Below are 19973 nucleotides of genomic sequence, written 5' to 3'. Positions count from 1 at the left end.
GGGCCTGGCTCGGGGACTTCTCCGGCTCAGCCCAAGCCCCCCACCTTCTCGCCCAGGCATCAGCACCTCCTTACCCCCAGAGGTGGACACAATCCAGCTCCTGTAGGGGTTGGGGGGTCTCCCCTCCAAGCAGCAGGAAATGGGGCATGGGGGTAGGGAGGCCGGCTCCAGGCCCCGGGAGGAAATGCTCACACTGAGAGTCTGTGAGTGATCTGCAGAGGGCGCTTGGCTCCACACTCAGCCCTTTTCCCCTGACAGCCTTAAAGGGAAAGAAAACTACAGTTCAACAAATTCACTTTTGGTTTCCAAAAGACGTGAGCAGGAAGGAATCGGAAGGAACAGGCTTGTGGGCCTGAGGAGGGATAGAAGGTGCTCCCCAGCCCTTCAGCCTCTGGAGAAAGGCTAGCCCTCCTTACAGGGCAAGGCGGAAGCCGGGAGAATTTATCCCGAGGGGCCGCCTGGGCTGATAGAGATGGCACTCTTTCAGACCCTGTATGACACCCCGGCAGACATGTTGTCTGCCTTCGTGGAGCAGAACCTTAAGCCCGAGGGGAACTGGAAGGAGGAAGTGAAGGATGCCTGGCAGAGAATTGAGCGTTTCTTCCGGGAACAGTGCTTCCGAGATGAGCTGGTTCTAGACCAGGAAGTCAGGGTGCTGAAGGTGGTGAAGGTGAGCACCTGGGGACTTAAGATTGAGTTTGAACCCCAGCCCTGTTGCTTGGGGACCATGTAACCTTGGGGAGGTTCATTTCATCTCTGGACTCCCCCTCTTTAATCCAGATCTATTGTAAGGAATAGATGAGATAAACTGGGGGAAAGTGCTTTTAAACTGTAAATTATCCTACAAATCTGAAGGATGATGCTGATCAGGATGATGATGATTATTGGGGATCCAGCTGATTGCCAGGGTGACAGGTGGAATATGAATAACAGGTCTCTTATAAAATTTATGTGTTTGTTTCTTGTTTAAGAAAACCTGTAGGGGCGCCTGGGTGGCTCAGTTGGTTAAGTATGGGACTCTTGGTTTCTGCTCGGGTCATGATCTCAGGGTCAGGAGATGGGGAGATAGAGCCCCACTGGGGCTCTACTCTCAGCATGGAGTCCTCCCTCTCCCTACCTCTCTGCCCCTCCCTCTGATCGTGCTCTCTCTCGTACTCTCTAGCTCTTGCTCTAAAGGCTCTTGTTGGGGCCTGTAATTGATGTTTCTTTCCTGTTTACAATTCTGTTGGGGTCTGGTCTGTAATTGACAATTCCTATAATTGGTGTTGGTACCACTCCCCCTATGGCCTCCCCCTCTGGCCTCAGACTCCTTTTTGTGAGGCTTCCCTTAATTTTCATATATCTAATTTCTTAAGTAAATCAAGCCTTACCTGGGGGTGGTATTGTTAGGAGCTAATTGGACACTTAGGTAGTCAGGGCCAGGGTCCCCAACAAGAAAACAGGGAGCCAGGACAACTAAGACAAAACCGTGCTAGCATCCTGTTTTACAGCTTAGACAAGACCACAGTAGCATCCTGTCTAACAGCCTCTGTAGGAGTGACTCTTACAAAATATCCTGAAACAAAACCATTAACCACAAAACATTGGTCACTATCACAAGTTGGTCTCCAACATGGTAACAATAACCTGATAGGTAGACAGGTGCATGATCAAAGCCCTGATTGGCACAGCTTAGTAGCCAATCCACAGGGGGCCCACACTCAGGATGCTCAAGATAGTTCTGCAAAAGAGTTTATAAAAAAACCCTGGATTGGAACAACAAAACAGCAAACCTCTAGGGGACACTCCCTCTCCAGGAGCTTTATTCTCCCCCAGAAGATCAGCAAGAACATCTGGCCAAGACCAAGTTTACCAAGTTTACCGTTCAAAGAGAACTGCAAAACTCCAGCACTAGGGGAATACAGCCATAGAATTCACGGCTTTTCCCCAGTGATTCTTTAGTCTTTTGACTTTAATTTTTTTTCTCTTTCCTTTTTCAACCAATTTCTTATTTTACCAACTCTTTTTAAAATCTTTTTTAATTTTCGTTTTTATAGTTACATTCTATCTTTTCATTGTTTTTAATTTTATTTTTATATATATACATACAAGTTTTTCTTTCTTTACAATTTAGGGATGCAGTTTCTTCTAACAGACCAAAATACACCCAGAATCTAGGGTAGGGTTCTGTTCTCTTCACCTGTCTGATCATATTCTCTCTCTCTCTTTTTTTTTTTTTTTTTTTTTTGCTTCTTTTTTGTTTTTGTTTTCTTTTGTTAAAAGTCTTTTTTAATTTTAATCTTTACAGTTACATTCTATCCTTTCAATGTATTTAACTATATATATATACATATACACACACACACACACACGTTTTTATTTCTTTACAATTTTGAGATGTAGTTTCTTCTAACAAACTGAACAAAATACACTCAGGATAGGGTGCCTGGGTGGCTCAGTCGTTAAGCGTCTGCCTTCGGCTCAGGTCATGATCCCAGGGTCCTGGGATCGAGCCCCACATCGGGCTTCCTGCTCGGCGGGAAGCCTGCTTCTCCCTCTCCCACTCCCCGTGCTTGTGTTCCTTCTCTCGCTGTGTCTCTCTCTGTCAAATAAATAAATAAAATCTTTAAAAAAAAAAAAAAATACACTCAGGATACAGTGTATTGTTCTGTTCTGTCCACCTATCTGTTTATATTCCTTCTTTTTTTGTTTGTTTTCTTTTTTCTCTGTGTCTTTTTATTTTCATTTTTACAGTTACATTCTGTTCTTTCATTGTATTTAATTTTATTTTTGTACATATATATTTTTCTTTCTTTACAATTTTGGGATCTAGTTTTTTAACAAACAAACCAAAATACACACATTATCCAGTGTATTGCTCTATTCCATTCACCTGTCTAATAATATTTTCTCTCTCTCTCTCTCTCTCTCTCTCTCTCTTTTTTTTTCCAGTTTCGGGACTCTTCTAATTTGTTTAGTGTATATTTCTCTGGGGTTGTTGTTGCCATTTTAGTATTTGGTTCTCTTGTTCATCTCTTCTTCTCTGGTCAGAATGACAAGATGGAAAAACTCATCTCAAAAAAGAGAACCAGAGGCAGTACTGACTGCCAGGGACGGAATCAGTATGGACAAAAGATGTTGGGACTAGAATTCAGAATAATGATTATAAAGATACTAGTTGGGCTTGGAAAAAGCATAGAAGACATTACAGAATACCTTTCTGGAGAAATAAGAGAACTAAAATTTAATCAAGTCAATATAAAAAAGGCTATTAATGAGGTGCAATCAAAAGTGGAGGCCCTGGGTGGCTCAGTCGGTTAAGCATCTGCCTTCGGCTCAGGTCATGATCCCAGGGTCCTGGGATCGAGTCCCACATCGGGGAGCCTGCTTCTCTCTCTCCTCCCTGCTCATGCTCTCTTCTCACTATCTCTGTCTGTCTCTCTCTCAAATAAATAAATAAAAATCTTAAAAAAAAAAAAAGTGGAGGCCCTAACTGCTAGAATAAATGAGGCAGAAGAGAGAATTAGTGATACAGAAGACCAAATAATGGAGAATAAAGAAGCTGAAAAAAAGAGACAACTACTGCATCATGAGGGGAGAATTCAAGAGATAAGAGACACCATAAAGCAAAACAATACTAGAATAATTGGGATCCCAGAAGAAGAATAAAGAGAGAGAGGGGCAGAAGGTGTATTGGAGCAAATTATATCAGAGAACTTCCCTAATCTGGGGAAGGAAATAGGCATCCATGTCCAGGAGGCACAGAGAACCCCCCCTTAAAATCAATAAAAATATGTCAACACCCTAACATATAATAGTGAAACTTGCAAATCTCAGAGACAAAGAGAAAATCCTGAAAGCATCTCAGGACAAGAGGTCTGTAACCTACAGGGGTAAAAACATTAGACTGGCAGCAGACCTATCCATAGAGACCTGGCAGGCCAGAAAGGACTGGCATGATATATTCAGGGTGCTAAATGAGAAAAATATGCAGCCAAGAATACTTTTTCCAGCTAGGATGTCATTCAGAATGGAAGGAGAAATAAAAAGCTTCCCGGACAAACAGAAACTAAAAGAATTTGTGATCACCAAACCAGCCTTCCAAGAAATCTTAAAAGGGATTCTTTAAGTGAAGAGAGAGACCAAAAGTAGCAGAGACCAGAAAGGAACAGACAATATACAGAAACAGTGACTTTACAGGTAATACAATGGCACTAAATTCATATCTTTCAGTAGTTACCCTGAATGTAAATGAGCTAAATGTCCCAATCAAAACACAGGGTATCAGATTGGATAAAAAAGTAAGACCCATCGATATGCTGTCTGCAAGAGATTCATTTTGGGTTTTTTTAAGGTTTTATTTATTTATTTGACAGAGAGAGAGAGAGCACAAGCAGGGGGAGTGGCAGGGAGAGGGAGAAGCAGGCTCCACAGAGCAGAGAGCCCAACATAGGGCTTGATCCCAGGACCCTAGGATCAAGACCTGAGCCGAAGGCAGACGCTTAACCAACTGAGCCACCCAGGTGCCCCAAGAGACTCGTTTTAGACCCAAAGACACCTCCAGATCTAAAGTGAGGAGGTGGAAAACAATTTTTTTTAATTTATTTATTAGAGAGAGAGTGAGAGAGAGAGCGCAAGAGGGGGAAGGGTTAGAGGGAGAAGCAGACTCCCCACCGAGCAGGGAGCCCGATGTGGGACTCGATCCTGGGACTCCGGGATCATGACCTGAGCCGAAGGCAGTCGCTTAACCAACTGAGCCACCCAGGCGCCCGAAAACAATTTATCATACTAATGGACATCAAAAGAAAGCTGGGGTGGCAATCCTTATATCAGACAAGTTAGATTTTAAACCAAAGACTGTAATAAGAGATGAGGAAGGACTCTATAACATAATTAAAGGATCTATCCAACAAGAAGATGTAACAATTGTAAATATTTCTGCCCTTAACCTGGGAAAAGCCAAGTGTGTAAACCAATTAACAAAATTAAAGAAATGCATTGATAATACAATAATAGTAGGGGACTTTAACACCCCACTCACTGCAATGGACAGATCATCTAAGCAGAAGATCAACAAGGAAACAAGGGCTTTGAATGACACACTGGACCAGATGAACTTCACACATATATTCAGAACATTCTATCCTAAAGCAACAGAATACACACTCTTCTCAAGTGCACATGGAACATTCTCCAAAATAGATCACATACTGGGTCACAAATCAGGTCTCAACTGGTACCAAACGATTGGGATCATTCCCTGCATATTTTTGACCACAATGCTTTGAAACTGGAACTCAATCACAAGAAGAAATTTGGAAAGAACTCAAATACATGGAGGCTAAGGAGCATCCTACTAAAGAATGAATGGGTCAACCAGGAAATTAAATAATTTAAAAAATTCATGGAAACAAATGAAAATGAAAACACAACTGTTCAAAACCTTTGGGATGCAGCAAAGGTGGTCCTAAGGAAAGTATATAGCAATACAAGCCTTTCTCAAGAAACAAGAAAGTTCCCAAATACACAACCTAACCTTACACCTAAAGGAGCTGGAGAAAGAACAGCAAATAAAGCCTAAACCTAGCAGGAGAAGAGAAATAATAAAGACCAGAGCAGAAATCAATGAAATAGGAACCAAAAGAACAGTAGAACAGATCAATGAAACTAGGAGCTGATTCTTTGAAAGGATTAATAAGATTGATAAACCCCTGGCCAGACTTATCAAAAAGAAAAGAGAAAGGACCCAAATAAATAAAATCATGAACAAAAGAGATCACAACCAACACTGAAGAAATACAAACAATTATAAGAACATACTATGAGTAACTATATGCCAACACATTAGGAAATCTGGAAGAAATGGATGCATTCCTAGAGACGTATAAACTACCAAAACTGAAACAGGAAGAAATAGAAAACCTGAACAGATAAAGGGCTAGTATCCAAGATCTATAAAGAACCTATCAAACTCAACACCCAAAGAACAATAATCCAATCAAGAAATGGCCAGAAGTCATGAATAGACATTTCTCCAAAGAAGACATACAAATGGCCAACAGCACATGAAAAAAATGCTCACCATCACTCAGCATCAGGGAGATACAAGGCTAGATACCACCTCACACCAGTCAGAATGGCTAAAATTAACCACTCAGGAAATGACAGATGTTGGCAAGGATTCAGAGAAAGGGGAACCCTCCTACACTGTTGGTGGGAATGCAAGCTGGTGCATCCACTCTGGAAAACAATATGGAGGTTCCTCAAAAGGTTGAAAATAGAGCTACCCTACGACCCAGCAATTGCACTACTGGGTATTTACCCCAAAGATACAAATGTAGTGATCCGAAGGGGCACCTGCACCCCAATGGTTATAGCAGCAATGTCCACAATAGCCAAACTATAGAAAGAGCCTAGATGTCCATCAACAGATGAAAGGATAAAGAAGTTGTGGTGTATATATATACAATGGCATACTACTCAGCCAGCAAAAAAAAGAAAGAAAGAAATCTTGCCATTTGCAACAACGTGGATGGAACTAGAGGGTGTTATGCTAAGCAAAATAAGTCAATCAGAGAAAGATAATTATCATGTGATCTCGCTGATATGTGAAATTTAAGAAACAAAACAGGATCATAGGGGAAGAGAGGAAAAAATGAAACAAGATGAAATCAGAAAGGGAGACAATCCATAAGAGACCCTTAATCTCAGGAAACAAACTGAGGGTTGCTGGAGGGGAGGGGGAGGGGGATAGGGTAACTGGGTGATGGACATTAAGGAGGGCACATGATGTAATGAGCACTGGGTATTATATAAGACTGATAAATCACTAACCTCTACCTCTGAAACCAATAATACATTATATGTTAATTGAATTTAAATAAAAATAAATAAAAATTATAAGTCACATACAGTATGATTGCATTTGTTTCAATCTCGAAATGACAGGATTATGGAAATGGAAAACAGATTAGTGGTTTCTAGGGTTTGGGGATGGTCTGGGGAGGGAGGTGGGTGCGACTCTAAAGGAGTTGAAGGAGAAAATAGAATGGAATAGTTCTATATCTTGATTTCAGTGGTGACTATAGGAATCTACACATATGATAAAATGTCTTAGAACTCCATACATTGTATCAGTGTTGATTTCCTGGCTATATTTGCATAAGATGTGACCCCTGGGAGGAAACTGGATGAAGAGCCCAGCAGACCTCTCTAAACTATCTTCCTGTAAATCTATAATTATTTCAAAATAAAAAACAACTTATTGTATATGGGAGAGGGGAGAAGGGCCAGCCCCCTTCCCTGCCTACTAAAGGAGACCCCCAGGTATCCTTCCTCAGAGGACATGTTCATTTCAGTGTTACTTATCCAGACAAGGAGCAGAGACAGCCCCTCAGAACTGCGGGGATTTAGAGGTTGAAGGTGCTTTGCAGGCATCAGCAACAACCACTGAAATGTGGGAGTCTTTAAAACTAGCATTCCCCAGGACAGTGTCTGCCTTTCTACACTTTGGATAAAGAGGGAATAATTTCTGCTGTTCTTGTTGAGATTTCTTTTGACCAAATATTAGGAACATGTAGTTTTCTAGTTGATTCTCTGCAAGGGCATCAGCACTAAGTGGGGGAAAGGACCAGGCAAAAGGAAGATCATTTGCAAATGAACTAAGGGCAGGCAGGACTTTCGATCATCCTCAGTCCCCCTCTAATGGGGGAAACTCCATCATCACCTTGTCCATGAATTTGGATGCTTATCCATGACATCTAAATTCCTTTTCCTGCTTGTTTCTTATCCAGGAGGAAAGATTTATGATGCACCTTTCAAGGCTACGGCTGGGCCTCATTCTATGAACACGCATGGTACTGATGCACTGTTTCCAGCATCCTTGCATATACACACATGAACACACACGCAATGTCCAAAAAATATACTTGTGCATACACACACAAGATGTATATACAAAATATATATGTAAAAGTATGTCTGTCTAGGCCAGAGCTGTCCAATAGAAATTTCCTAGTGATGGAAATGTTCTGCACATGCGCTGCCCATCACTCTCTGTGGGTGGCTGTTGAGCACTTGAACTGAAGCTAGTATGGCTGAGAAACTGAATTTATAAATTTCATCTCATTCAAATGTAAATAGCCACATGTAGCTCTTGGCTATCATATTGGACACCATGGGTTTAGGCATCAAACGTCTCTGGAATGATATGTAACAAGCTGGTAACTATGGGTGCCTCTGCAGAAGGAGCTTAAGGCCTCAGGTGCAGTGGAGTTTTACATTTCATTTATATCCTTTGAATAGTTAATCATGTACTTATTTTGTCTAAATCAATGAAAAGATGAGGTCAGCAAAGTCCACCACGTATGGAGGAGACCAAGGGCTCCTTTTGGCACCTACGTAAACAGCCTAATATGGGTGCCTCTGGCTTCACCCCAACCTCAAAGCTTCAGGCTCCAAGGGAGGTGAAGCTTCAATATTAATTTCCTCCACAGGGTGGCTCCTCTGGGAAGGGAACGACGTTGAACTACAGCTCCGATGTGGACATGGTCTTGTTCTTGAGCTGTTTCCCCAGCTTCCAAGACCAGGCAGAGCACCGCGGATTGATCATCAGCTTCATCGAGGAGAGACTGACTCAGTACAGCAGGAACCTGGCCTACAGCATCACCATGGTCCCGCGGAGAGAGATGAGCAGGGTCCCCCGCTCCCTGTCCTTCCAGGTCCAGCCCAGGAGGAACAGTGAAGCCATTGGAGTGGATGTGCTCCCGGCCTATGATGCTCTGGGTAAAGACAATGATGGGTTTGGGACCAGAGAAGCTAGTCAGGGGCCCTTCACCAACCTGGCCTTGGGGGAGGTTTAGGAAAGTGGAAACCAGGGGAGAAAGAGTAGAGTTTGCTTTTTTTCTCTGGGGGGCTGCAACTAGAGCTGTATCTTGAAGTTAAGTCCTTCCATAAACTCATGTGCTGCCATGTCCCATGTTGGGGAGATAGGGGACTTCTGGACTCCCACCCAGCCCAAGGAGGAGACTCTTCTCTGACCCTCTGGGAAACACCAGAGCAAGCAAGCACTTCAAGATCTTTGGGGTTAGCATTAGATTGGAGTCATTTTAAAAACAGGGCTCTTAATGTCCTTTAATTTTAGCTTTAAGACTTACCGTGGGGGCACCTGGGTGGCTCAGGTGTTAGGCGTCTGCCTTCCCCTCAGGTCATGATCCCAGGGTTCTGGGATCTAGCCCCACATCCGGCTCACTGCTCAGCGGGAAGCCTGCTTCTCCCTCTCCCACTCCCCCTGCTTGTGTTCCCTCTCTCACTGTGTCTCTCTCTCTGTCAAATAAATAAAATCTTAAAATAAAAAAAAAAAGACTTACTGTGTTCTTGGATAAGGTATCTAACACCTCTAAGACTCAATGTACCAACCTGTTAAATGGGATAATATCAGGTTGAACCATAGGAAATTGACAATATTTGACCATGTTTGATCCACAAAAATGGCACTCCTTATGGTTCCACGTAATTTTACCTACTTCATGGAGCTCTTCTAAGGATTCCATGAGCTTAGCCCAGTGCCTGACACATGGTACGTCTTTGGCCAATGCCAGTTATTTAAAATCTCTGTGACTTTTGGGGCGCCTGGGTGGCTCAGTCGGTTAAGCGGCTGCCTTCGGCTCAGGTCATGATCCTGGAGTCCGAGGATCGAGTCCCGCATCGAGCTCCCTGCTTGGCAGGGAGTCTGCTTCTCCCTCTGACCCTCCCCCCTCTCATGTGCGCGCTCTCTCTCTCTCTCTCAAATAAATAAAATCTTTTAAAAAATAAAAATAAAAATAAAATCTCTGTGACTTTTGAGGAGGCTACCAAACCCCATAAACTTCCACCTGTTTTGATATAAAATGGGAAAAAGAATGCAGTAGTGAGGACTGCCTGAGATAATTTACGAGCCCTCTACACCTACCAGTTTTTTCCCAACTTCCTCTCCTCAGAGGGTGGATTTTCTCGAACCAGGTCCTTTTCTCTCCCAGGACATTTTTGCCCGGACTCTAAACCCTCACCGGAAATCTATGAACACTTAATAACCAGTGGTGCCACGCCTGGAGAGTTCTCGCCAAGCTTCACAGAGTTGCAGAGGCACTTCGTGAAAAGTCGACCTGTTAAGCTAAAGGACCTCCTGCGGCTGGTGAAACACTGGTATCTGCAGGTGCGGGCTGGGAGCCGGGCTGGGGGGAGCGGGGCCGGCTGCAGCGCCGGCGGGCTGCGGGGCTGGGAGGTGCCGGGCTGGGAGGTGCAGGGACAAGAGAGAGGGCGGGCGCCTGCTAACATTTTGTTTTAAGATTTTATTTGTTTAGGGCGCCTGGGTGGCTCAGTTGGTTAAGCGACTGCCTTCGGCTCAGGTCATGATCCTGGAGTCCCGGGATCGAGTCCCGCATCGGGCTCCCTGCTCGGCAGGGAGTCTGCTTCTCCCTCTGACCCTCCTCCCTCTCATGCTCTCTGTCTCAAATAAATAAAATCTTAAAAAAAAAAAAAAAGATTTTATTTGTTTATTTGAGAGAGAGAGAGGGACAGAGAGAGCCTGAGCGGTGTGAGGGGCAGAGAGCAGGGAGCCCGATGCGGGGCTGGATCCCAGGACCCCGGGATCATGACCTGAGCTGGAGGCAGACGCTTAACCAACTGAGCCACCCAGGTGCCCCTCCTTTTTTATGTATATATAGAGAGAAAGTGCCTGCTTGGGGCGGTGGGTGGGTGGCGGGGAGAATCTCAAGCAGACTCCCAGCCGAGTGAGGAGTCCAAGGCAGGGCTCCATCTCACAACCCTGAGATCAAGACCTGAGCCAAGATCGAGTCAGATGCGTAAGGGACTGAGCCACCTCAGGCGACCCACCAGTGTGATTTTCCACAGACTTCAGAGCTCAGGCATTTCATATAACAGCAATGAGAAGAAAGCTACTGTTTATTGAGCATTAATTGTCTTCCGTGATCTATACTGAGTGCTCTGCATATTTTTTTCTCCCCGTTTCCAACAGCTCTGTAATGTAGGTATTATATATTAGCCCCATTTCGGGGATGAGAAAACTGAGGCTCAAGGGCTAAAGTTGGGCTGAGATTTGAACACAAAGGTGCCCAGTTGTGTGCTCTTAATCAACAAGGCTAGTTTTTAGAATAATAATTTATTTCATCATAATAATAATTTGCGTAATAATCACTTTTTCTGGTTATTTGAATATTACATTGGGCTCGTGAAAAATTCAAATAATAAAAAAAAAGTATAAAAAAGAAGGTAAAATTCACATGAAATGACACCAAAAACATTTTTGGAGACTATGCCTTCATTCCTCTTTTTTTGTTCACACTGCTCATGCCCACCCTTTGCCCACCCTGTAGTCCACCCTTTGCAAAAATGTAAAGTACTATGCAAGTACTATGATTTCCAAAATGAGACCTCTGGAGTTGAACTTTGGGGAGTTAACCTGTTAATGTATTTTGCATCTTTTTCCATTGGGTCTTTTGTCTTCCGTATCAGTTTTAAGGCCTTTTTGTAAATTATGTAGATATTTACTATTATTTCTCATGTGTTGCAAATGTTTTCACCAATAGATCACTCCTCTATGGACCTTAATTATAGTATCTCTGACAATATAATTATTTCTAATGTTTAAAATACACAAAGGGGTGGTAACTTAGTCAGCTGAGGGGCAGCCTCCTGACTTCAGCTCAGGTCATGGGTCTTGGGTCCTGGGATCCAGCCCCCAGTCAGGCTTCGTGCTCAGCGGGGAGTCTGCTGGAGGATTCTCTCTCTCCCTCTTCCTCTGCCCCTCCCCATGCTCACTCGATCTCTCTCTCTGTGTCTGTCTAAAATGAATAAATAAATCTTTAAATAAAATAAAATACACAAAGAGGGGCAGATGGCTGGCTCAGTTGAAGGAGTGTGAGACTTGATCTTGGGGTCATGTGTTCAAACCCCACACTGGGTGTAGAGATTACTTAAAAACACACACACACAAATAGGTCTGACTTTTCTAGGTTGTGGGTTTTCTATCTTGCTCACAGTGTGTAGGTGGTCTTTTAGTTTTTTTCTACTATGTTTCATATATCCTTTCACTCCATTTGTAAACTATTTTGGTATTTGGTGCAACAGTAGGATCACGCTTATTTTCTTCTAGATGGTGGACAAATTGTGCCAGCATCATTTGTTGGATTATGCATTTTTTTCCCATCTTGCATCACCCTTGTCAGTCTTTGTTAAGTTTTTGTATCTACTGGGAACTAGTTCTGGGCTAGCCATTCTGTTACACTTGGCTATTGTTTATTCTGACACCAAAAACATACTGTTTTTGTGACAACTGCTTTATAAGACATATCTGAGAAAACAAATACCAACCTCTCTATTTTTCTTTCTCACAATTTTCTTGGATTTCCTAAGCATTTATTACTGTATTTGAATCTTAAGATCATTTATCTCCCACTAAAAAACTGGTGGGATTCAAACTGTAATTGCAATAAATTTCTAAATTAATTTTTAAAGAACTGAAAATTTCACACACTACTCTTTCTCCATCTTTCCATTCGTTCTGATTTTGTGTTATATTTTCAGTGTGTCTGTGTGTTTTTATCTTCTTTAATTAGATCCTGTATTCACTATATTGCATTGCCTCCCCCATTCCAACTCAAAAACATAGATTGATGAGGCCCAGAAGGTCCATGAGAGGCTTCAATTTGAAATTTTGATGGCTGCAGGATGTAATCCATCTAGAAACCAAGCTGCTAGACCCATTTCAAATTTCATGGACATGCTGCATAATCCAGATGTAAAATGGAGTTGACAAAGTAGTTCTTTTCTTTATTATTTTTATTTATTTATTTTTAAGCAAGTGCTACACCTAACAGGGGGCTTGAGCTCACAACCCTGAAGTCAAGAGTCCCATGTTCTATCAATTGAGCCAGCCAGGCGTTCCCTAAATTGACAAAGTATTACTGGGATCTGGAAACAGAGAAACCTGGAAATTCTCAATTTCCAGGATAGCATCTCATATTTATTCTCTCCCCCCCTTTCCCCCCAACCCCGCAGTACTTGAAACCTAAATATCAAAACTCAGCATTGCCCCCAAAATATGCTCTGGAGCTACTGACCATCTATGCCTGGGAAATAGGTACAGGCAAAAGCGACAGCTTCAACCTGGGTGAAGGGTTTAGAGCTGTGATGGAACTCCTCATAGATTATGAAAACATCTGCATATATTGGACCAAGTACTATGATTTCCAAAATGAGACTGTCAGAATCTATCTCAAACAACAGTTGAAGGAATGCAGGTGAGTGTGTTGGGTGGCATTATTTTCAGCAGCAAGGAACAGAAAACCCAACTCATACAGTTTTTTAAACAAGGGGAATTTACTGGCTTTTGTAACTGAGAATTCCAAGAATAAATGAAGCTTCAGGTATGGTGTGATCCAGATGTTCGCTAATTCATCAGGGTCCCATTCTGTGAAATCGCTCAGCCCTGCCCTTCCCTGGGTTTTGCCTTTGAATTCAGGCTAACATGAATACATCAGTTCCAATCTTCTCATCTGCACTCATCCCTTCCACTACAACAGGGAGAGCACCTTTGCCCTAGCCTTCTAAGCAGAATCCCCGAGATTCACTCTGATTGGGCCAACTTGGGTTACACCTCTAATCATGAACCAAGAGGTTTGGTTGCAGGAAGGCCTCCCTACACAGAGGCATGCACAGTCCCACAGACTTGAATGACAGAGACCAGAGTCCTAAGTGTGATGGAGATCCACTCCCTTTCTCTCTCCCAGGCCAGTTATCCTGGACCCAGCTGATCCTACCAACAACCTGGGAAGTAAAAAGAGATGGGACCTGGTGGCCAGAGAAGCTGTTCACTGCCTGAGGCAGGCCTGCTGCTGGACTGAAGACCCCAGCCAGCGCTGGCATGTACAGGTACGATCACCCCCACCCCTCAGTCAACTCACTGCTGACCTTACTTCACACACACACACACACACACACACACACACACACACACCGGTGAATCCCCTCAACTTCTGGCCACAGCACCTCTAAGACCCCAGGACAGGTTAACATCCCCCTCCATGGAGATGTCCCAGCCAACCAGGTATTCAAGTCTTCCCCTTCTGCTCTGAGAATCTGGGCCTCAGTTCTTTCATCCATGAAATGGGCAGTCAGTTTCTGCCCTGCTCTGTAACCATTAGAGAGATGTAATCAAAGAATTTATCACATACGTACACCCTGTGGGGTAACATTTTCCCTATTATGGGTTGTTGAAAGCTCAACTTCTTGCTGTCCAAAAAAGAGATTTAAGAGGTACCTAGCTGGCTCAGTCAAAGAGCATGCGACTCTTGCTCTCGGGGTTGTGGGTTCAAGCCCTGTGTTGGGTGTAGAGATTACTAAAAAAATTTAAAAATAAGCTTTATTTAAAAAGTGAGAGAGGGCGCCTGGGTGGCTCAGTTGGTTAAGCGACTGCCTTCGGCTCAGGTCATGATCCTGGAGTCCCGGGATCGAGTCCCGCATCGGGCTCCCTGCTCGGCGGGGAGTCTGCTTCTCCCTCTGACCCTCCTCCCTCTCATGCTTTCTGTCTCTCATTCGCTCTCTCTCAAATAAATAAATAAAATCTTTAAAAAAAAAAAAGTGAGAGAGAGAGAGATTTAATAGATGCTCCAGAAATGATCAGTAAGGAGCACTGGATTCCACTGCAGACAGCAACGTCACTTGTGCGACCCCACTGTGCACGGCTTTCCCTGACACGACCACGGGAGTCCCGGGTCTGAACACTCTGTAGGAATCCAGGGTTCAAAGACCAGGATGTTGCTATCAGCTCAACTAAGAGGGATCTCATTTCCCTAACCTGCTACTCCCCGAGAAATCTTGTTGCCAGTCCCACATTTCATAGCCTGCAGGGAAATCCTGAGGCTTGCCTCAAAGGCAGATCTGCAGCAGCTTCAGCAAGGTGGATAACTCACGCATGGGAAGGACCCGCCACCCAGCCCTGGCCCTTTGACTGGCATGTCCAGTGGATCGGGAGGCTCCCACGAAGCAAGATTCACTGAACAGTCTTCCAACTCTTGCTAAGAACCCTCCCCATCACCTTTTTTAATATTATTGTTTTGTGAAAAAGTAACACACATGTTCAGCAAAGAATAAAAAATCAAACTGTTGGAAAGAACAGACAACTAAAGTAGGTTGCCCTCCAATCCTGATCCCCGGGCTCGTGGTACCACCTTCTCCCCAACATCCACTTATCAATATCCTGCATCTCCTTCCGTGGATAGATATGCCACCCACACACTAGCACATTCCTGTCTGACTCTTTTGCCTTTTTACTTTTATTTACTTAAATGATTAGGCTATTTGTGTTACTCAATTAAATTATCAGAAAGACAATTCCACATCCACACCTATAGACCTAAAAGGGCGTGACCATATAACATAAAGTCCAAACCAGGATATTTTTGAGCATGAAATGGGGTGATGCTTATTATGCCAGGACAAGGGACACACATGTGGACTGCCCTAGATATCGAGTCACCCTGGATTAACAGCTATATCATGATCCAATGGAGGAAAGCACCTTCTCTTTTAGGATCCCTGCCCCACTGAAAGATTTTTAGGCTGCTTCCAGACTTTGGCTATTACATGAATATCCTTGACCATATGTCCCTGTGACTCCATCTGTTGAATGATTTAACCTAGAATAGCCCTATGATGTACCTATGGAATATGTGCTAACGTTATCCCCGTGTGATAGATCGGGACTCATTAAAATAGTTTCACATAGGAGGAGTGGTTATTTCAAGAACTGTTGCCAGTTGTTATTCTGATCAGGGTGAGTCAGAAGGCAAGTCAGGTGAGTCAGGTGACCCCACGGTAAGCCTAAGATGACCAAATGTTCTGCTCTGCCTGGGACAGTTCCAGTTTATGCCTGTTGGCTGAGATAATTATCGATAGCACCTTTTCCTACCTTAAGTATCTTGGTAGGCAGTAGATTATACCGTCACTAGGCAGAAAGGGGAGGCTTTGGAGACAACAGCCATGACCGTGAGACATCCTTATCCTTCCAGCCAGCAAGGAATGTCCAGGTGACGGTGAAAAAGGCAGGAGAGGAGGCCTGGATATTCTCAGTGAACCCCTACCGTCCCATCCGGAAGATGAAAGCCAAGATCAAGAGGACATGGGGCTTCAGCGGGCAACAGCGTCTCTCCTTCCAGGAGCCGGGAGGGGAGCGGCATCTGCTCAGCAACCGGCAGACATTAGCATATTATGGGATCTTCTCTAAGGTGAGCGTCCGGGTGCTGGAGACCTTCCCTCCTGAGATCCAGGTCTTCGTGAAGGACTCTAGTGGTCAGAGCAAGCCTTATGCCGTCCACCCTGAGGACTCCATCCGTGACTTGAAAGAAAAGATTGAGGAAGGTGGAGGACCTTACATGGAGGATCAGGTACTAAAGTTCCAGAATCGGATACTATGGAATCACCGCAGCCTCTCAGACCTGCAGATCAAAGACTGTGACACTATCATACTCGTGAAGAGAAACTGAGTAAGGAAAGGGTTAATGTATAGGCAGGGAGAGATAGGGGGTCCCTGGCTAGGCTCTGAGACTATTCCTGGCAGGCAGAAGCACTAAGACAGAGTGAACAAGAGATAAGGGAACAGACCATCTGGCCTGGGATGGTCGGCAGTATTTTTCTTTGGCAGCTCCAGTATCATAGAAAATGACCAAACCTCAAAGAAGTGAGTCATTAAGGGTGTTATCAATAGTCCATGCTCAAACCAAGACTGCACAAGAAACTCAAGGTCATAAGTTTCCCAGTCAGTTCTCAATAAAAAACCAGCCCACAATGAATCATGGAACACTACATCAAAAACTAATGATGTAATGCATGGTGATTAACATAACAATAAAAAATTAAAAAATAAAAATAAATATCATCTTTAAAAAAAAAAACAAACCAGCCTACAAGCCCTCAGTGGCAACCCCATCGAGACCCCTCTCACTCCTGAGAGCTTTTTCTGTACGCTTGCTTAATAAAACTCTATCACTTTACTCACCCTCCTTTGTCCACGAGATTCATTCTTCAACTCCGTGAAACAAGAACCTAGCTCTCCCATTTCAAAGCCACAGGTCCCCAGGAGTGCCCATGGTCAGGCTGCACATGATGTAGACTTCTATGGCTCTGTTCCCCCACCCACCCCTTTTCCACCCAGACCGCTGTGATTTTCGGAAGCATAAATATGAATGTACCCTTCCCTGCATGACGTCCTCCAATGGCTCCTATTACCTGTAGAATAAAGTTCAAGTTCTTTTGCTTGGCCTTCAAGGTCTTTGACAATTGAGCCCTTGCTTACTTCTCAATCTCTCCTCATCACTCTCAAAACACACCAGATGTGCCCAAACTCTTGCAGCTCCTGAGCACTGAATGCCGGATCGTGACACTGTGACCTACTCAACTATCCCTTTCCCTCGTGTTTCCATCTGTCAACCCTCAAAGCTCTAAGTCATTATTCTCCAAGTATGGACCCCAGACCAGCAGAATCAGCACATCACCTGGGAATGTCTTAGAAATGAAAATTCTCAACAACTATCCCAGATTTACCTGAGTCAGGTTCTCTGGTAGTGGGGCTCAGCAATCTGTGTCTTAACAAGCTGTCCAAGTAATTCTGGTGCGTGCTCAAGTTTGAGAACCATGGCTAGAAGCCCCATCCAGCCAACCGCGTCATTTCCTGGCCCAACACCCAATTCAAACTTCCGTGAAAGCACTTGGGCCCCTCACTGTGTTCCTTTGTTGGATTATCGGTCTCCCTGGTCTAATGAGACTTGACAAGTGCCTTATTCCTTTGTCCCCGTGGTCTAGAATGCTACCCGCCTGGTGCACGTGTTCAGCACATGCTTGCTGAAGAAACGAATGAACCAAAGAATGACTTTGAATTCTTCCCTATTATCTTTGTGAGGGTCTCAGTCCAATGCTATTTTGGAGACCACATGGTTTGGGATGACCCCTGCTGTGTCTCATTCTTTGATTGCCCACACTCACCCATATACACCCCATGCTGTAGTGGGTACACCAGGCTATGCTCCGACCCAAAAGCTTCACTCATCTGTCCAAACCGAATTGGACCAAGAGCGATCAGCTGACCTAGCGTAGACTCCCATCTACTGGTTTTATTTAGCCTCTCAGATTTTGAGCCCTGAGGGGTGGAGCCAAGTACAGTACTTCCTGGTATAGTTAAACGAGGGTGAATGTCTAAGCAGAAATGCGGTCGGAAGACAGCAGCCCAAGCTCCAGTCTACATATGAGTAAAAATACCTCCCCCCGCACAGAGAATGGAGCCACGCAAAGCAAGAGAGAATCAAAAGCGCTCACACAGCCCCAGAGAGAGACACTGTAGGGTGCTGTGACAACTGCCTGCTTTTTAAAAAAATCAAATTCCCCTATATCCTTTCATCGACCTAAATTGAATGAACACCTACTCATTGAGTGAATGTGAGTAGGTGGGGTATTTTTTTTGCCCCAAAAGCCTTGACTAAGATCTGCTTCTGCAACTCAATAATTTTTTTTTCTATTCCTCACTAAATTAATAATTCCGTGCATCTGCATGGCATTGACACCAAGAGTCTCTATCGACACAATGTCATTGGATTCCTATCCTCACAGCTGCCCGGAAACTTAGGTGGAAGAGTAGGAATGATGCCCTCTCTCCCTTCTTACAGATGAGAATACCGAGGCTTAGAGGTATTCTACACTGCGCCCTTCCCAGTCTTTCCTTCCTGTCTCACTTAAGGACAATTCCATCCTTGCAGTTGTCAAGACCAAAGCCTCGGAGTGGTCCTTGAGTCCAGCCTTGGCCTCACATCATATTCTATCCGTTAGCAAGACCTGTTTATATTCAAAATAGAAGCAGTGAAATGATGTGACGTCTAGGATTCACGCTTAAATAACACGGGAGAGGAGATGTGGATGTGAGTATAATTGAAAGATTGTCTGCAGTTTTGTTGCAGGATTGCTGGGTTCTTGTCTCACCGAGTTGAAGGATGAATCTCACGGACACAAAAGGTTGAAGTGAAGTGAAAGTTTATTAAGTGAAGGTGAGAGCAGGAATGGAAAGAAAAAGTTCTCAGGAGTGAGAGGGGTCCTGCACCGGTTGCCACTGAGGATTTTTAGGGCTGGTCTTTTATTGAAAACTTGACCAGGAAGCTTGTGGCCTTGAGATTCTTGGGCCGTCTTGGGTTGGGCAAGGACTATTGATAACACCCTTCATGACTTATTTCTTTGAGATCTGGTCATTTTCTGTGATTACACTGTAGCGGCCAAAGAATCTTACTCGCTAACATTCGGGGCCAGGTGGTCTGGTCTGTTCCCTTATCTCTGGTTCACCCTGTCTTAGAGCTTCTGCCTGCTAGGAATAGTCTCAGAGCCTAGTCAGGGGTTCCCTGTCTCTCCCTACCTAGACCTTAACCCTTTCCTTACTCAGTTTGATAATTGTGGAAGCTGTGTGATGGTCCACAGAGGTTCCTTTTATTATTCCACTTTTGTTTATGTTTGAAATTTTCCATAATAAAAAAATTAAATCATACAACTTCTCCCTACCTGCACCACTACCATCCTGATCCAAGCTGCCGGATCTCCTGTTGGGACTTTTTTTTTTTTTTTTAAGATTTTGTTTATTTATTTGAGAGAGAGCACGAGGAGGGGGTGGGGGAGGGGCAGAGGGAGAGGGAGAAGCAGGGTCCCCACCGAACAGGGTGCCTGACATGGGGCTCGAGCCCAGGACTCCGAGATCAAGACCTGAGCTGAAGGCAGATGCTTAACCAACTGAGCCACGCAGGCGCCCTCCTGTTGGGACTATTGCAGTAGCTTCTTCACTGAGCTCCTGCTCCCCTCTCACCTCCACCGCCAACCTCTGCTTTTAATCTAAACTCCTCCCCCCCACTCCACAGCCAGTGTGATCTCATTAAAATGAAAGTCAGGCCATTTCACTCCTCTGCTTGAAA

At 44.2% G+C, this 19973-nt stretch overlaps 1 protein-coding gene across 1 annotated transcript; it reads left to right on the top strand.

Annotated features, from left to right (window-relative positions):
* The first annotated feature begins 257 nt into the window (after positions 1-257).
* LOC123852991 (2'-5'-oligoadenylate synthase-like protein 2) lies at positions 258-19522 on the top strand. The gene is made up of 6 exons (XM_045887484.3): positions 258-670; positions 8475-8763; positions 9996-10171; positions 13036-13277; positions 13767-13908; positions 16047-19522. Exons 1-6 carry the CDS (start codon positions 473-475, stop codon positions 16518-16520), a joined length of 1521 nt encoding a protein of 506 aa, XP_045743440.1. The 5' UTR covers positions 258-472; the 3' UTR covers positions 16521-19522.
* The last annotated feature ends 451 nt before the right edge of the window (positions 19523-19973 follow it).

This window comes from Mirounga angustirostris, unplaced genomic scaffold, assembly GCF_029215605.1.
Source record: "Mirounga angustirostris isolate CCGP_5_RB_7025 unplaced genomic scaffold, mMirAng1.0.hap1 SCAF_14, whole genome shotgun sequence".
Classification (NCBI taxonomy): domain Eukaryota; kingdom Metazoa; phylum Chordata; class Mammalia; order Carnivora; family Phocidae; genus Mirounga; species Mirounga angustirostris.
This window is presented reverse-complemented; position numbering and strand designations above follow the sequence as displayed.